The 16,831-nt window shown below is 43.0% G+C and overlaps 1 protein-coding gene across 2 annotated transcripts in view; it reads left to right on the forward strand.

Annotated features, from left to right (window-relative positions):
* Positions 1–16,831, forward strand: part of LOC129816798 (synaptotagmin-like protein 5) — a 76,013-nt gene that overhangs the window by 57,002 nt on the left and 2,180 nt on the right. The window contains exons 6-16 of one of the 2 annotated variants that reach the window (XM_055871696.1): positions 979–1,090; positions 1,532–1,676; positions 2,363–2,460; positions 10,310–10,405; positions 13,857–13,925; positions 14,483–14,661; positions 15,232–15,334; positions 15,630–15,791; positions 15,890–15,998; positions 16,118–16,253; positions 16,621–16,829. In XM_055871696.1, the coding sequence (XP_055727671.1) occupies positions 979–1,090; positions 1,532–1,676; positions 2,363–2,460; positions 10,310–10,405; positions 13,857–13,925; positions 14,483–14,661; positions 15,232–15,334; positions 15,630–15,791; positions 15,890–15,998; positions 16,118–16,253; positions 16,621–16,829 (1,418 nt within the window). Of the gene's footprint in view, positions 1–978; positions 1,097–1,531; positions 1,677–2,362; positions 2,461–10,309; positions 10,406–13,856; positions 13,926–14,482; positions 14,662–15,231; positions 15,335–15,629; positions 15,792–15,889; positions 15,999–16,117; positions 16,254–16,620; positions 16,830–16,831 lie in introns of both variants that reach the window. The other variant, XM_055871695.1, reaches the window with a different exon arrangement.

The following is a 16,831-nucleotide window of genomic DNA, read 5'->3' on the forward strand; positions in this document are numbered from 1 at the left end:
AAAATACCAGCAACAGTGTGTGAAAACCTTTTGAAGACTTACAGAAAACGTTTGACCTCTGTCATTGCCAACAAAGGGTATATAACAAAGTATTGAGATAAGTATTTGGTCAATAACAAAAGTTTATTTTCCACCATAATTTGCAAATAAATTCATTAAAAATCCTACAATGTGATTTTCTGGATTTTTTTTCTCATTTTATCTGTCATAGTTGAAGTGTACCTATGATGAAAATTACAGGCCTCATCTTTTTAAGTGGGAGAACTTACACAATTGGTGGCTGACTAAATACTTTTTTGCCCAACTGTAGGAGTACCAATTTCTTTGTTAATTGCTCAACACAGAATGTGCACATTCCTCAAATTATTTGGAGAAAACATACTTTCTATTTTATTCAGGTTTGTTCAATTGTATTCTTCATACTATAAAATAATATAATGCCACGGAATTCTAAGCAAATCTTGTCTGCTAAATGACCTAGTGTAGCTCACAGCCATTTGACATAGCCAGATCAGGATAACTCAGAATATGCTATTCTGACAACTCAGAGTATGCTATTCTGTTCTTCTGAAGAGACTACATTTTCTTCTTATCAAGTTTCTTTATACATGTCTAACATAAATAATGGATTTATGGTGAAGGCTATATTATATGGATTAATTAGACTTTTTAAAATATAGATGTTCCAAAGGTCTGCATCAGTGGCTTGTAGGCTATGTATGGAAGCCAGGAGATGCTAAATATGTTTATGTTAATTAACAGTAATTTACCGTGAGACCAAAAGTTATTTGCTTGACAATCCCCAGCTGACAAAATGTTGTGACCGCCACAGCCCTAGCCATAACCCAAACCCAAACCCAAACCTTTGCTTCATGTTCACACCCTGATCAAAACCTAACCCTAATCATCAGAATCTCATGTGTTATTCCAATGTGTATGATGTGTAATGTGATGGTTTGTATTCTGTGTTTTCCTCAGGGGTAGTGCTGTGGCTCTGGAGACCTTAGAGTTCCCTACTGTACCCAACAACCGGCGCTCCCAAACCCTGGAGAGGGACAGGTCCCCTACACCCAGCAGCAAGACCAGGAGGGTCAGGGTCAGCAACCCAACAAATACACACAATAACACATTTTCATGCTCTCATAGGCTCCCGAGTGGTGCATCTCAGTGCTAGAGGCGTCACTACAGACCCTGGTTCGATTCCAGGCTGTATCACAACCGGCCATGATTGGGAGTCCCATAGGGCGGCGCACAATTGGCCCAGTGTCGTCCGGGTTAAGGTTTGGCCAGGGTAGACCGTCATTATAAATAAGAATTTGTTCTTAACTGACTTGCCTAGTTAAATATAGGTTAAATAAACACAAACACGCTCATAGAATGTACAAAAAAAATGTACAAAAAAGTATGATTGTATGTACTTGTAAGTCGCTCTGGATAAGAGCGTCTGCTAAATGACTTAAATGTAAATGTAAATGTAGAATGTGTGATTTTTAACACACCTCTGTGTGTGTGTCTGTATATGTGTGTGCAGCCGGACGGAGCAGAGAGCGTGGCTAGTTTCCACTCCAGCGACAGCGTGTTTGACAAGATGGCCGAAACCGTCACCAGGCATGGCAGGACGGAGCCTGGCACCGCTACCCCCACCATCGCTGTCTCCAGGGCCTCTGTGTCTTCAGGTATCGTCATGACAACACAGTCCTCACACCTCCACCATGTGTGTATGTGAACACCTATAGAGAGAGACAGGATTCTCTCTGTTTCACAAATTCCAGATAACAAATTCAATTACTTTTTTCCCGAGATTTAATCTGATAGGGGACAATGAAGAAGATGAAGATGAAGCCTTTAATATCATAGTTTTTATGGAGGTGTTTCAGAAGGTTAGGAGGTGTTCTTTTAGATTGGGAGCTTTGGAGCCTAGTCCTTTGATCGTCAGGGAGAGTTGTAGCACTTTTATGTTGCTCTCACCCTCTCTCTCTTTCTCTCTCTCCTCATACTCCTCTCTTCCTCTCTCTCCTCACTCCTCTCTTCCTCTCTCTCTCCATTGCTCTTTTACGCTCACACACACTCTCCTCTTCTTGTTTCTCATTATCTCCCTCTCTACGTTTCCTCTCTCCTCCCTTTCTCTCTTTCCCCCTTTCTCTACTCAGACACCTTTCTCATCTTACCCAGGAACAGCTGGCTGTTGTAGCAGCATATGGTGCTCTGTCACATATTAGCATTTCATAACAACTCCAATTAGTGTCATTAAGCATGGCTGTGACAGTACTGAGGAGAACTGTTTCTATGTGTGGCTGTGGGAAGGTGATACCTTGTCACTCCCTCCTCTCATCTCTCTCACTTTGCCTCTCTCGCTCACTAGATCGTAGTCGTTCTGAGGTGGACCTGTCTGTGCCTGGTTCTGCCAGTGATGAGGCCCTCAGTCTGAGGAGCCACTCTGTTCCTGGGCTCAATGACACGGTACGTACACACACACGCACACACACACACACACACACACACACACACACACACACACACACTCTTTCGTACTTCTTGTCCACCTCCACACTCCACCCACTCACCTAACCCAAGAATTACATCAACACATTAAAGGCTCCCATATTTTATGTCAATCTCTATGGCAATATAATCACATAGCCAATTGCCCAGTGTAACCTAGTGTTGAGTGTAACAGTGTAACATCAGTGTAACATTTCTAGTGTTAATTCAGGAGTTAAACAACTCCTTGACGCATGGATCCCTTTAGCGGGATCATTTTTGTAAACAACCGCTGAATTGCAGAGCGCCAAATAAAAATAAAAAACGACAAATATTTATTTTCATGAAATCACAAGTGAAATATACCAAAACACAGCTTAGCTTGTTGTTAAGCCACCTATCGTGTCAGATTTTGAAAATATGCTTTACAGCGGAAGCAATCCAAGCGTTTGTGAGTTTATCGATCACTAGACAAAACAGTAAGAACACCTAGCAGCCATGTAGATTGGTCACGAAAGCCAGAAAAGCAATAAAATTAATCGCTTACCTTTGATGATCTTCGGATGTTTGCACTCATGAGACTCCCAGTTACACAATAAATGTTCCTTTTGTTCGATAAAGATTTTTTTTATATCAAAATACCTCTATTTGTTTGGCGCGTTATGTTCAGTATTCCACAGCCTTAGGCAAGTCATCAAGGCTTGACGAAACTTCCATATAGTATCCGTAAAGGTCGTAAAAACATGTCAAACATTTTTAATAATAAATCCTCAGGTTGTTTTTAACATCAATAATCGATAATATTTCAACCGGACTGTAAACTATTCAATACTGGAGAGAAAGAAAATGTCGAGCAACGAGTGTCACGCGACAGATTTAATGGAGGGACACTGACGCGTTTTGATAAATCTCGCTAATTTTTCAAAATAAAAGCTTGAAACTATGTCTAAAGACTGTTCACAGCCTGAGGAAGCCACAGGAAAAATAATCTGGTTGATATCCCTTTAAATGCACGAAAGGCAGGCAATGGAACAGTGATTTTTCAAAATAGAAGTCACATCCGGGTTGGATTTCCTCAGGTTTTCGCCTGAAAAATCAGTTCTGTTATACTCACAGACAATATTTGGACAGTTTTGGAAACTGTAGAGTGTTTTCTATCCTACTCTGTCAATTATATGCATATTCCAGCATCTGGACCTGAGAAATAGGCAGCTTTACAATGGGATTTTTTTTTTCCCAAACATAAAAATTCTGCCCCCTAGCTTCAAGAGTTTTAAATGAACTCTGTAAGTGTTTGGTGTAATTGGTTTAAAATAACCCCAGTGTTGGTGTTAAAGTGAAACTGACAGCATTTTAGCAACATTAACCTGTCTAGCCCCGGGGTGCCGCTAGCGGCACACACCCCCCCCCCCACCCCCACTGAAAAGGCAGAGCCGCGAAATTCAAAAAAAATATTTTTTTAAAATATTTAACTTTCACACATTAAAGTCCAATACAGCTAATGAAAGACACAGATCTTGTGAATCCAGCCAACATGTCCGATTTTTAAAATGTTTTACAGGGAAGACACAATATGTAAAGATGTAAATCTATTAGCTAAACACATTAGCATAATCCACAATTTTTTCTTTGTCCACCAACACCAGTAGCTATCACCAATTCGGCTAAACTAAGATATTGATAGCCACCAACCAAGAAAAAACCTCCTCAGATGACAGTCTGATAACATATTTATGGTATAGGATAGGTTTTGTTAGAAAAATGTGCATATTTCAGGTAGATGTCATAGTTTACAATTGCACCCACCGTCACAAATGGACTAGAATAATTACAATGAGCAACGTGTTTACCTAACTACTAATCATCAAACATTTCGTAAAAATACACAGCATACACTAATCGAAAGATACAGATCCTGTGAATACAGACAATATTTCAGATTTTCTAAGTGTCTTACAGCGAAAACACAATAAATCGTTATATTAGCATAGCACATGTGCAAACATTACCCCAGCATTGATTCTAGCCAAAGAGAGCGATAACGTAAACATCGCCAAAATATATAAATTTTTTCACTAACCTTCTCAGAATTCTTCAGATGACACTCCTGTAACATCACATTACAACATACATATACAGTTTGTTCGAAAATGTGCATATTTAGCCACCAAAATCATGGTTAGATAATGAGAAAAGTAGCCCAGCTGGTCAGAACATGTCGTGCGCCATATTAGACAGTGATCTAGTCGTATACATAAATACTCATAAACGTGACTAAAAAATATAGGGTGGACAGCGATTGATAGACAATTTAATTCTTAATACAATCGCGGAATTAAATTTTTTAAATTATCCTTACTTTTCAATACAGTTTGCGCCAAGCGAAGCTAAGTCAAAAAAAATGGCGTCCTAAGCCACTAACATTTTTCGACAGAAACACGATTTATCATAATAAATTGTTCCTACTTTGAGCTGTTCTTCCATCAGAATCTTGGTCAAAGAATCCTTTCTTGGGTCTAATCGTCTTTTGGTCGAAAGCTGTCCTCTTGCCATGCAGAAATGCACATTGCGTTCGGCATGAACTGGAACGGTGCCCAGAGATTCACAGTGGCTCAGAAATAAATGTCCCAAAATCGCACTAAACGGATATAAATTGCTATAAAACGCTTTAAATTAACTACCTTATGATGTTTTTAACTCCTATAACGAGTAAAAATATGACCGGAGAAATATAACTGGCTACACTAATGCTTGGAAAAACAGTAGGTCGGTATCCTCCGCGCTCATGACGCACCAAGAAAAGAGTTCCTACCTACAGGGTTTTTTCATTTATAGTGGCTGTGATTGGGCAATCGATACCATTCAAAGCGTCATCACGTAAAGGCATCCAGGGGAAGACGTAAGCAGTGTCCGTATACTCATAGGAATAACAGTGGCCTTAAAACTGACTCCAGAACAGGGGCCAAAATGTGTGAAATCTGACTCCATGTCAGGGAAATTGCTGTAGAATGAGTTCTGTTCCACTTAGAGACAAAATTTCAACGCCTATAGAAACTATAGACTGTTTTCTATCCAATAATAATAATAATATGCATATTGTACGATCAAGAATTTTGTCGTTTCAAAAATTACACGATTTCCATAAATAGTGACAACAGCACCCCCTAGCCTTAACAGGTTAAATCTCATTCAAATCTGTTCATATACACCCCCAGGAAGATTATGACACTTTTTAAAAAAAATTCTGACAACGAGCACAGTAGTGTCTCTCTATCACAGGTGAAGGATCTTTTTAAACAAACAAAAAGAGTTCTACAAGCAGGTTTTACAACAACAAGAAAATAGCTTCAAGTGTTTTGTCCAGATACTGGTGGAGTCAACTAGGACCTGAAAAACAGTTTGCAGTTCTCCCAGGGTCAGCTCGATGAGTTGAAACAGGAGAACAGCAAGATGACAACAATCCGTAAATCTTTAAGGGAGGGGACATTAGTTCTGTATGTGAATCCATGATAACAATAACAGAGGAATCAGACTATCTCAAGGAACAATCAAGGCGGAAAAACATGGTTGTAGACGGAATTGCAGAATCTCCATATGAGACCTGGACGGAGTCTGTGGACAAAATGAGGGAAATGACCTCGGAGAAACTGAAGATAGACCACAGGAAGATTGAGTTGGAGCGCTCCCACAGGACTGGAAAACCCACCACCGGCCCAGGTGACAGGCCCAGGCTGATAGTCGTCAAGTTCCTGAGGTTCAAGGACAGGTAGCAGTTCTTGAAAGAGCCAAGATCTTGAGGGCACATCTTCCTCAACAAGGACTATCCTGAAGCTGTGCACCAGAAGAGAAAATTCCTTTTCCCGGCTTTGAAAGCCGCAAGAGCGCGTGGGGACATTGCTTACATCCGATATGACAAGCTCATTGTCCACCCTCCCTTCCAAACGCCTGGAAGGGATGAGAGAGCCAAGCCTATGGGTTTGTAGCTTTAACCCCACAACACACACACACACACACACACACACACACACACACACACACACACACACACACACACACACAGGTTACTGAGGAAGGTTACTGAGGATGGTAGCTGACTCTATGGCCACTCCTATCTGTCATATCTTTAATCTGAGTCTAGAGGAAGGTATGTGTCCTCAGGCCTGGAGGGGAGCCAAAGTAATTCTGTCCAAGAGTGGTAAAGCGGCCTTTACTGATTCTAACAGCAGACCAATCAGCTTGCTGCCAGCTCTTAGAAAACTGTTGAAAAAAATGTGTTTGACCAAATACAATGCTATTTCTCTGCGGTTTTAATCAATCAACATCCAGGATTAGACCCACCCGTTGTATAATGAGGATTATAAACTGGGTGGTTCAAGCCCTGAATGCTGATTGGCTGACAGCCGTGGTACACTATATGCACAAAAGTATGTGGACACCACTTCAAATTAGTGGATGACAGATGACAGGTGTATAAAATTGAGCACAAAGCCATGCATCTCCATAGACAAACACTGGCAGTAGAATGGCCTTAATGAAGAGCTGTGACTTTCAAGGTGGCACCGTCATAGGATGCCACCTTTCCAACAAGTCAGTTTGTCAAATTTCTGCCCTGCTAGAAGCTGCCTTGCTGAACTGTAAGTGCTGTTAGTGTGAAGTGGAAATGTCTAGCAGCAACAACGGCTCAGCCGCAAAGTGCTAAGTCACACAGGCTCGGAGAACGGGACCGCCGAGTGCTGCAGCGCGTAGTATATAAACATTGTCTGTCCTCGGTTGCAACACTCCCTACTGAGTTCCAAACTGCTTCTGGAAGCAATGACAGCACAAGAACTGTTTGTTGGGAGCTTAATGAAATGGGTTTCCAAGGCCGAGCAGCCACACACAAGCCTAAGATCACCTTGCGCAATGCCAAGCGTCGGCTGGAGTGGTGTAAAGCTCGCTGCCATTGGACTTTGGAGCAGTGGAAACACGTTCTCTGGAGTGATGAATCACGCTTCACCATCTGGCAGTCTGACAGACAAATCTGGGTTTGGCGGATGCCAGGAGAGCGTTACCTGCCTGAATGCATCGTGCCAACTGTAAAGTTTAGTGGAGGAGGAATAATGGTCTGGGGCTGGTTTTTCATGGTTCGGGCTAGGCCCCTTAGTTCCAGTGAAGAGAAATCTTAATGCTACATCATACAATGACATTCTAGACGATTCTGTGCTTCCAACTTTGTGCCAACAGTTTGGGGACCGCTCTTTCCTGTTTCAACATGACAATGCCCCCGTGCACAAAGTGAGGTCCATACAGAAATGGTTTGTCGATATCGGTGTGGAAGAACCTGACTGGCCTGCACAGAGCCCTGACCTCAACCCCATTGAACACCTTTGGGATGAATTGGAACGCCGACTGCGAGCCAGCCCTAATCGCCCAACAGTGCCCAGCCTCATTAATGCTCTTGTGGCTGAATGGCAGCAAGTCCCCGCAGCAATGTTCTAACATCTAGTGGAAAGTCTTTCCAGAAGAGTGGAGGCTGTTATAGCAGCAAAGAGGGGACAAACTCCATATTAATGCCAATGATTTTGGAATGAGATGTTCGACGAGCAATTGTCACATACTTTTAGCTTCCAGACACCTCACTCTGACCATTTTAGAGTCGCCCTAGCAGAGCTGGTTAGGCTGTTACATGTTATCTAAAGCGTTCGTGATGAACTATTACTTTCTTTGCCTACGTTTATTGATACCGGTAATATTCAGCAGGTGTTCACGTTCCTAAATTCATCTGTTATTCTGCACTCTGGCACAAAGACGTCAAAGTAGATAGCCAGAGTGAATTTGTGAATGCAAGAGATATGCTAACTGGACAAAAGTTGTTCAAGCTAACCAAATGAGACCTGCATCTTAAGCTGTATATAGCCACCGAAAAACAATATGAGGGGAAAAAGTCAGTCATTCACCCACTCCTCCAATGACATGACATCCTCCTAGCAGCTAGCTAGCTTGCTTGTGATCATTGCCCTTGCTAGTTTGATTGCGTTGACATTCCCAGCCTTAGTTACATTCCTCCGTTTTTGTCCAAAATATTCAGTCATTGAAACTGAAACAATGCATCCCGAATGGAGACAGAAAACAATGTACCAGGCCAGCTGTTATTTACCACCTAGAAGCAATATTTTTTGAACTACCAAGAAATGTATTGGTGAATTGTGTTAATCATGCACTGAACTGCATCAGTCTGTTCCGCCAACAATGTCTTAGTGTACGTTACAGAATGTTGAGTCAAATATAACCTATTTTAATAAAATCTCTTATAAAGTTGGTTTTGGTTAGATAGCAAGAACTTGACCGACTTTTGTCCAGTTAGCATATCTCTTGCATTCGCAAATTCACTCTGGCTGTCTACTCTGATTTCAGAGCACTCTTGTCTGTGTGCCAGAGTGCAGAATAACTGATGAATTTAGGAAAGCGCAACACCCGCTGAATATGACCGGTTTCAGTAAACGTAGGCAAAAAAAGTAATAGTTAATCACGAACGCTCTAAACTGGGATTTTTTTTATTTTTTCTGATAGTGTTAAATGTAACACTGGGCCAGTGTCTATACGAGTCCACACGTTTGAGTGTTAAATTAACACTGTGCTTAGTGCTGACGCAATTATAATTTGTCAGTGTTAGGGAATTAACACGTTCAGTGTTATGCAATAACACCATTGGTGCAAACTGTACACACTTCCTAGTGTTAAAATACTATATGAGGTGCTATCGCATAACACTGAAAGTGTTAATTCCCTAACACTGACAAAGTGTAAAGGCGTCAGCACTAAGCAGGGTGGTAATTTAACACTCAAAGGTGTGGACCCGTATAAACACTGGACCAGTGTTAAATTTAACACTCACAGTGTTGATTTAACACTGGAAAATTTGCTCCATACAGAAAGTGCACAGCACAGTACAGTGGACGTCCTCTAATCGAGGGTTTCCCAAACTCGGTCTTGGGGCCCCCCCTTGGTGCACATTTTGGGTTTTGCCCTAGCGCAAAAATAATCAAATCTTGACGATGAGTTGGTTATTTTGCAAGTGCAAAAACCAAAACGTGCACCTAGGGGGGGCCCCAGGACCAAGTTTGGGAAACCCTGCTCTAATCTATACATCCTATCCATATCAAGGCTATGAGCAGTGGTCTGTCTGATTAACACAACTGTATGAATGAGATATGAGCTTCAATAAGGAGCCGAGTTAGGTGTTAATTAGAGAGTGTAGGCTCACATCAAAACCTGCTCAGTAGTAGGGCTGAAGGCTGTGGAGCAGGGCTGAAGGCTGTGTGGTGAAGCAGGAAAATATTTTAACCACTGGCTTAGGGTCACTACTCCTCCGTATTTACTATAAGTGTGCATTTAAATAAACAGTCTGATCTGTCTACACATGTGAGTACACACACTCACACACGTGCACGGACACACACTCACACACGTGCACGGACACACACTCACACACGTGCACGGACACACACTCACACACGTGCACGGACACACACTCACACACGTGCACGGACACACACTCACACACGTGCACGGACACAGACTCACACACGTGCACGGACACACACTCACACACATGCACTGGCACACACGCACGCGCACACACACACACTTGCAAAGAGCTCAAAGACAGCATGTGCGATGAGTGGGTCATCTAATTAACACACTCTGTCCTGACCTGTCTGATTGAATTTAAAGTTGCCACTGGAAACAGACTGATACGATATGTTGACACTGTGTGGCCTCCTTACTGAGAATGTACATGGAGATTTAATGGGCTGATGTCTCCTCTGATGGTTTATGTGTTCCACAGGAGTTTAATAATGCTGAGAAAGACGAGGACATCGATGCTCTGATGTCGGCACACAGCAAGGCCACCAGCCGACGCGTGAGCAACGCTATGTCCACGGTAATACCCTGCGGTATCACTAACACACAACACTCAAAACAATTACTCTGTCCTTCTCTGGCACACAGACAGACAGAGTGATATACACACACACACACAGAAGGGCCCATGAAGAGGGATGAGTGTGAACAGTGTCAAAGGGCCAGTGGCCCCAGGGCTGAGGAACAGCAGAGCAGTGTCACAAACACAGCTCACAGCAGAGCTCACATATAGACACAGCACTTGTTGGAGCCAGGCCCATTAGCCTAAACTCACAGGTTTTTTGTTACTGTACTGCAGTATGTATAGCATATGGACACTACCGGTCAAAAGTTTTAGAACACCTACTCATTCAAGGGTCTTTCTTTATTTTGACTATTTTCTACATTGTACAATAATAGTGAATACATCAAAACTATGAAATAACACATATGGAATCATGTGTTCACCAAATCAATATATATTTGAGATTCATTCCTCACATAGCCACCCCTTGCCTTGATGACAGCTTTGCACACTCTTGGCATTCTCTCAACCAGCTTCATGAGGTAGTCACCTGGAATGTATTTCAATTAACAGGTGTGCCTTCTTAAAAGTTAATTTGTGGAATTTCTTTCCTTCTTAATGCATTTGAACCAATCAGTTGTGTTGTGACAAGGTAGGGGGGTATACAGAAGATAGCCACATTTTGTAAAAGACCAAGTCCATATTATGGCAAGAACAGCTCAAATAAGCAAATAGAAACGACAGTCCATCATTACTTTAAGACATGAAGGTCAGTCAATATGGAAAATTTCAAGAACTTTGAGAGTTTCTTCAAGTGCAGTTCCAAAAACAATCAAGCGCTATGATGAAACTGTCTCTCATGAGGACCGCCACAGGAATTGAAGACCCCGAGTTACCTCTGCTGCAGAGGATAAGTTCATTAGAGTTACCAGCCTCAGAAATTGCAGCCCAAGTAAATGCTTCACAGAGTTCAAGTAACAGACACATCTCAACATCAACTGTTCAGAGGAGACTGTGTGAATCAGGTCTTCATGGTCGACTTGCTGCAAAGAAACTACTACTAAATGACACCAATAATAAGAAGAGACTTGCTTGGGCCAAGAAACACAAGTAATGGACATTAGACTGGTGGAAATTTGTCCTTTGATCTGGAGTTCAAATGTGAGATTTTTGGTTCCAACCTCTGTGTCTTTGTGAGACGCGGTGTGGGTGAACGGTTGATCTCCGCATGTGTATTTCCCACCGTAAAGCATGGAGGAGGAGGTGTTATGGTGTGGGAGTGCTTTGCTGGTGACACTGTCTGTGATTTATTTATAATTCAAGGTAGCCCATTGATTAGAGCGTTGGGCCAATCACCAAAAGGTTGCTGGATTGAATACCTGAGTTGACATGGTAAAAGTCTGTCGTTCTGCCCCTGAACAATGCAGTTAACCCACTGTTCCCCAGTAGACTGTCATTGTAAATAAGAATGTGTTCTTAACTGACTTGCCTAGTTAAATAAAGGTGACAACCAGCATGGCTACCGCAGCAATACGCCATCCCATCTGGTTTGGGCTTTGTGGGACTATTATTTGTTTTTCATCAGGACAATGACCAAACACACCTCCAGGCTGTGTAAGGGCTATTTGACCAAGAAGGAGAGTGATGGAGTGCTGCATCAGATGACCTGGCCTCCACAATCCCCCGACCTCAACCAAATTGAGATGATTTGGGATGAGTCGGACCGCAGAGTGAAGGAAATAGAGCCGACAAGTGCTCCTTCAAGACTGTTGGAAAAGCATTCCAGGTGAAGCTGGTTGAGAGAATGCCAAGAGTGTGCAAAGCTCTCATCAAGGCAAAGGGTGGCTATTTGAAGCATCTCAAATAGAAAATATATTTTGATTTGTTTAACACTTGTTTGATTACTACATCATTCCATATGTGTTATTTCATAGTTTTGATGTCTTCATTATTAATCTACAATGTATAAAATAGTAAAAATAAAAACCCTTGAATGAGTAGATGTTCTAAAACTTTGGACCGGTAGTGTATGTATGCTATGCACTCGTAGAACCTGGCTTCACAACATTTACATTTATTTTCTCATAACACATTTTGCCACATAAAGGAGATGATTGGTTGATTTAAAAAAAATACCGGCTTAATATACATCACTTAAAGTATAAGGACATACACAGCAAATTCTTCAGTGTTAGATCAACACAGAGAGTGTTACTTTTAACACTGGTCCAGTGTCTATACAGGTCCACACTTTTCAGTGTTGAAGGTCATGAACAATCAAAATGTTTTTCATGAAACTGGATGATATTTGAGGTAAACCAGATTTGGTTTAACACTGTTTATTAACACCAACACTGGGATTCTTTTACACCTATACGTGTTAATGTAACCATTACAGAGTTCATTTAACACCTGAATCAACACTAGAAATGTTACACTGAAAAATCAACACTAGGTTACACTGACCAATTAGCTGTGTACTGTCATTGCTGGCTTATCTACGTATTTACGCCACTGAAACCCCCTCAGTGTTATTCTGAGACATTGCTATGTTAACAAGAGACACGCATCCCCTGCCTGTCTGACATTTATGATTTCACCCCAGACATGACTAACAGCATTAATTCTAGCTGTGGGATCTGCTCTCAATAACAGCAGAGGTGGAGGGCCATGATTAAGGAGATTATTCAGATGAATGGTGACTGGCTTCTGAGTCTCCCTGCTCAAAAACAATGTATGAATAGAACAGAATGTTTGATGGCTGTACTAGGGATGGATAGGGGTGGATGAGGGAAACACACACACACACAAAAAAAAATAGATATCTACAGCAACAATTATTCCGATATTGTTCATGTACCCCCGAATGGTGCTGCAGTCTAAGGCACTGCATCTCAGTGCAAGCAGTGTCACTGTAGTCCCTGGTTCAAATCCAGGCTGCATCACTTCTGGCCGTGATTGTGAGTCCCATAGGGCGGTGCACAATTGGCCCAGTATTGTCCGGGGTAGGCTGTCATTGTGAATAAGAATATGTTCTTAACTGACTTGCCTAGTTAAATAAAGAAATCATAACTGAGGCCCAAAAGGCTGCTTCTCATTGTATCCACTGCTCTCCCTGGACCTGTTCCTTTGGTCCAAGCACCTGTGTGTAGTTGCCTTTGATATTTACTGGTGCTGTCAGCCTGCTTTGTCCGTCCCTGTTTATTCATGTTTTCCCCGGAGGAGATCAAATCCGTTCCTACTTCATCTGATAAACACCATGGCAACCCTGCTAGATTCTGTTTTGTGTCACAGCATCTGGTGATGGGTTGTCTGGGGTTTCTGCTCTTGTACTTAGGGTCTTTCCTCTTGTCTCGGTCTTATTTACACTTTCACATGTATCACCTCTCTTCCCTACTCTCTCCCTCCTTTCTCCATCTCCTCCTCTCACTGCTGGCTCTGGGTCTATTCTTCCTCTGGCTGCTAGTCTTCTACTCCTGGCTCAGAGAGAAAATGGGGCTACCTCAGTCTCCCTGGCGACTCGGACGCAGAGACTGTGAGTCCTTGCCTTCTTGTGTGTGCATGCTTGCATGTGTGCGCCCCACTTATTGTTAATATATTTTCACCAAGCTGTGCCGCTCTGCGCCAATCGCTGCCACTCATACGGGCTCATTCTATCACATAAATTAGATCATCATTAGTATATTACATTCACCTGCCAGATACATCTCACATCAAATGACGCAATCTGTCCATTCTGCATTTTTACCTTCAGAAAGACTAAAAGCTATCCACGCCTACATCTGTCTTACTCTCTCCTCCTTTTCCCTCTAATTCTTTTTAAAATGTCCCCCTGCTCTGACTGTCCTCTTCTCTCGCCCTCATCTGTTCTGATTCTCTACTCCAATCCTCTACTTCTCTTTTCTCCATTATGTTATTTTCCTCTCCCATCTCCCCCCTCCTCTATTACACTATTTTACTCATTTTGCTATCTCGTACCCCTCACTTGCTCTCTCACTACCCATCTCCTCTATTTTCTCTCTCTATCCTTTCTATTCTATCTACCCTTTCTCCCCTTCTCTTGCCCCCTCTCCCCCTCTCTTCTCCTCACAGAGCAGTCTGAACAGTATGATGAGTATGTACAGTGAGACCGGTGACTATGGCAACGCCAACGTGAGTGGGGAGCTGCTGTTGAACATCAGCTACAGCTATAAGACAGGCGCTCTTAACGTCCTGGTGAAGGAGTGTCGCAACCTGGCCAATGGGGATGAGAGGAAGCAACGCACAGACGCGTAAGGGCACACACACACACTGAAGAACCTACACTCTAAGAAGAAAATGTGCTATCTAGAACCAAAAAGGGTTCTTCGGCTGTCCCTACAGGAGAACCCTTTAAAGAACCCATTTTGGTTCCAGGTAGAACCCTTTTGGTTCCTAGTAGAACCATTTTGGGTCCCATGTAGATCCCTTTCCACAGATGGTTCCACATAGAACCAAATAGAGTTCTACCTGGAGCCAAAAAGGGTCTTACATGGTACCAAAAAGGGTTCTCCTACAGGGACAGCCACAGAACCCTTTTGGAATCCTTTTTTCTAAGATTGTATGCTTACACAAACACACACACACTAAATTATCACATGTTCACACTTAAAAAGAACACACACCTCTAACAGCACAGTCACTGACCATCAGCTCAACTAGAACCAATCCATGACTGAAGTGTGAACTCATCATGACCCACAATGACTGTGACAGTCATGGTATGATAGAGTAACCTTAGTGAAGCCCTGGGGTGATCATATGGATCCCTGCATACATGTCCTCCTCTGGAGTGTGGCTGAATGACTATCTTCCATTGGCAGCTATGTGAAGGCTTACCTTCTCCCAGACAAGTCTCGCCAGAGCAAGAGGAAGACCAGCATCAAGACCAACACAATCAACCCTGTGTTCAATGAGAACCTTAGGGTAAGGGAGTGTTTGTGTGTACGTATGAAAATGTGTATAGCTTGGGAGACAGTAAAATGTAATGAGTTTGTTTTTGTGGTCATGAGAGTGTGTGTCAACACTAGTGTCAGGCAGCAGGTGTTCATATTTAAAGAAATTAAGCTTTCATTAACCTGCACCACCATAGCTAGTGTTTCAGCCTTCATCAAGGCCCTGATGTGTGTGTTTTATTCCTGTATGAGCATCGGCAGGAAAGTAGTTTTGGTACTCAGTCCTACTCTCCATCCGTCTCTCTCACCTGTGCTGTGCTGTGTAGTATGTGATCAGCCACTCCCAGTTGGAGACACGGACATTGCAGCTGTCTGTGTGGCACCACGACCGCTTCGGTCACAACAGCTTCCTTGGGGAGGTGGAGCTGACATTTGACTCCTGGGAGTTTGACACTAACATGGAGGAGTGGTACTCTCTGCAACCCAAGGTATCCTGTGTTTAGATGGACAATAGCGTACATGTGTGGATTTATACTGTATGTAAGTGGTAAATGCTGTAAGTATAGTATGTTTGTTCTATGTGCAGCTGGACAGTAGAATGGACTCCACGCTCCAGTATAAAGGGGAGCTAACCGTCGTTCTTAAATACATCCCTGCAGAGAAGAACCTCATGCTACCCCTGGACCAGGTCCAAGGTACTCCACAATTACCCCCTCTTTTTTATCTGCCCCCAGCCCAGCACTAACGCACCTGATTCAACTAATTGACTAAAGATGTTGATAAACGGAACCCTTTCGTCCTCTCCTCCTCTCAGTGAAGAAAGGCTTTCTGAAAGGAAAGAAGACCAGCATCAAGCTGCCCAAAGGAGGAATGGTGGAGCTGCTGGTCAAGGAGGCCAAGAACCTGACCGCTGTCAAGTCTGGAGGCACCTCGGACCCCTTTGTGAAAGGGTGAGACGGGTGCACCCATTTCGTTTCATGTAGAGACCCATTTATTTTAATCAGCCTACATTTCTAGGACCTACTATCTACCTTCTTCCTATTCAACGGGTCTCGAGTGGCGCAGCAGTCTAAGGCACTGCATCTCAGTGCTAGAGGTGTCACTACAGACCCTGGTTAGATTCCAGGCTGTATCACAACCAGCTGTGATTGGGAGTCCCATAGGGCGACGCACAATTGGCCCAGCGTCGTCCAGGTTTGGCCGGAGTAGGTCGTCATTGTAAATAAGATTTTTTTCTTAACTGACTTGCCTAGTTAAATAAAGCTTAAATATTCCTCTGACAGTTTTGTATTTCTTGTTTCCTCCCGATCTGTTCAGGTACCTACTCCCTGACAACAGTAAGTCCACCAAGCACAAGACGGCGGTGTTGCGTCGCACGGTCAACCCCCAGTGGAACCACACCTTCACCTACTGTGGCCTGCAGGCCGGAGACCTGAACAACGTGTGTCTGGAGCTCACCGTCTGGGACAAGGAGGCTCTGGCCAGCAACGTCTTCCTGGGGGGAGTCCGACTCAACGGAGGGACAGGT

The sequence above is a fragment of the Salvelinus fontinalis genome, chromosome 19 (assembly GCF_029448725.1).
Source record: "Salvelinus fontinalis isolate EN_2023a chromosome 19, ASM2944872v1, whole genome shotgun sequence".
NCBI classification, from domain to species: Eukaryota; Metazoa; Chordata; class Actinopteri; order Salmoniformes; family Salmonidae; genus Salvelinus; species Salvelinus fontinalis.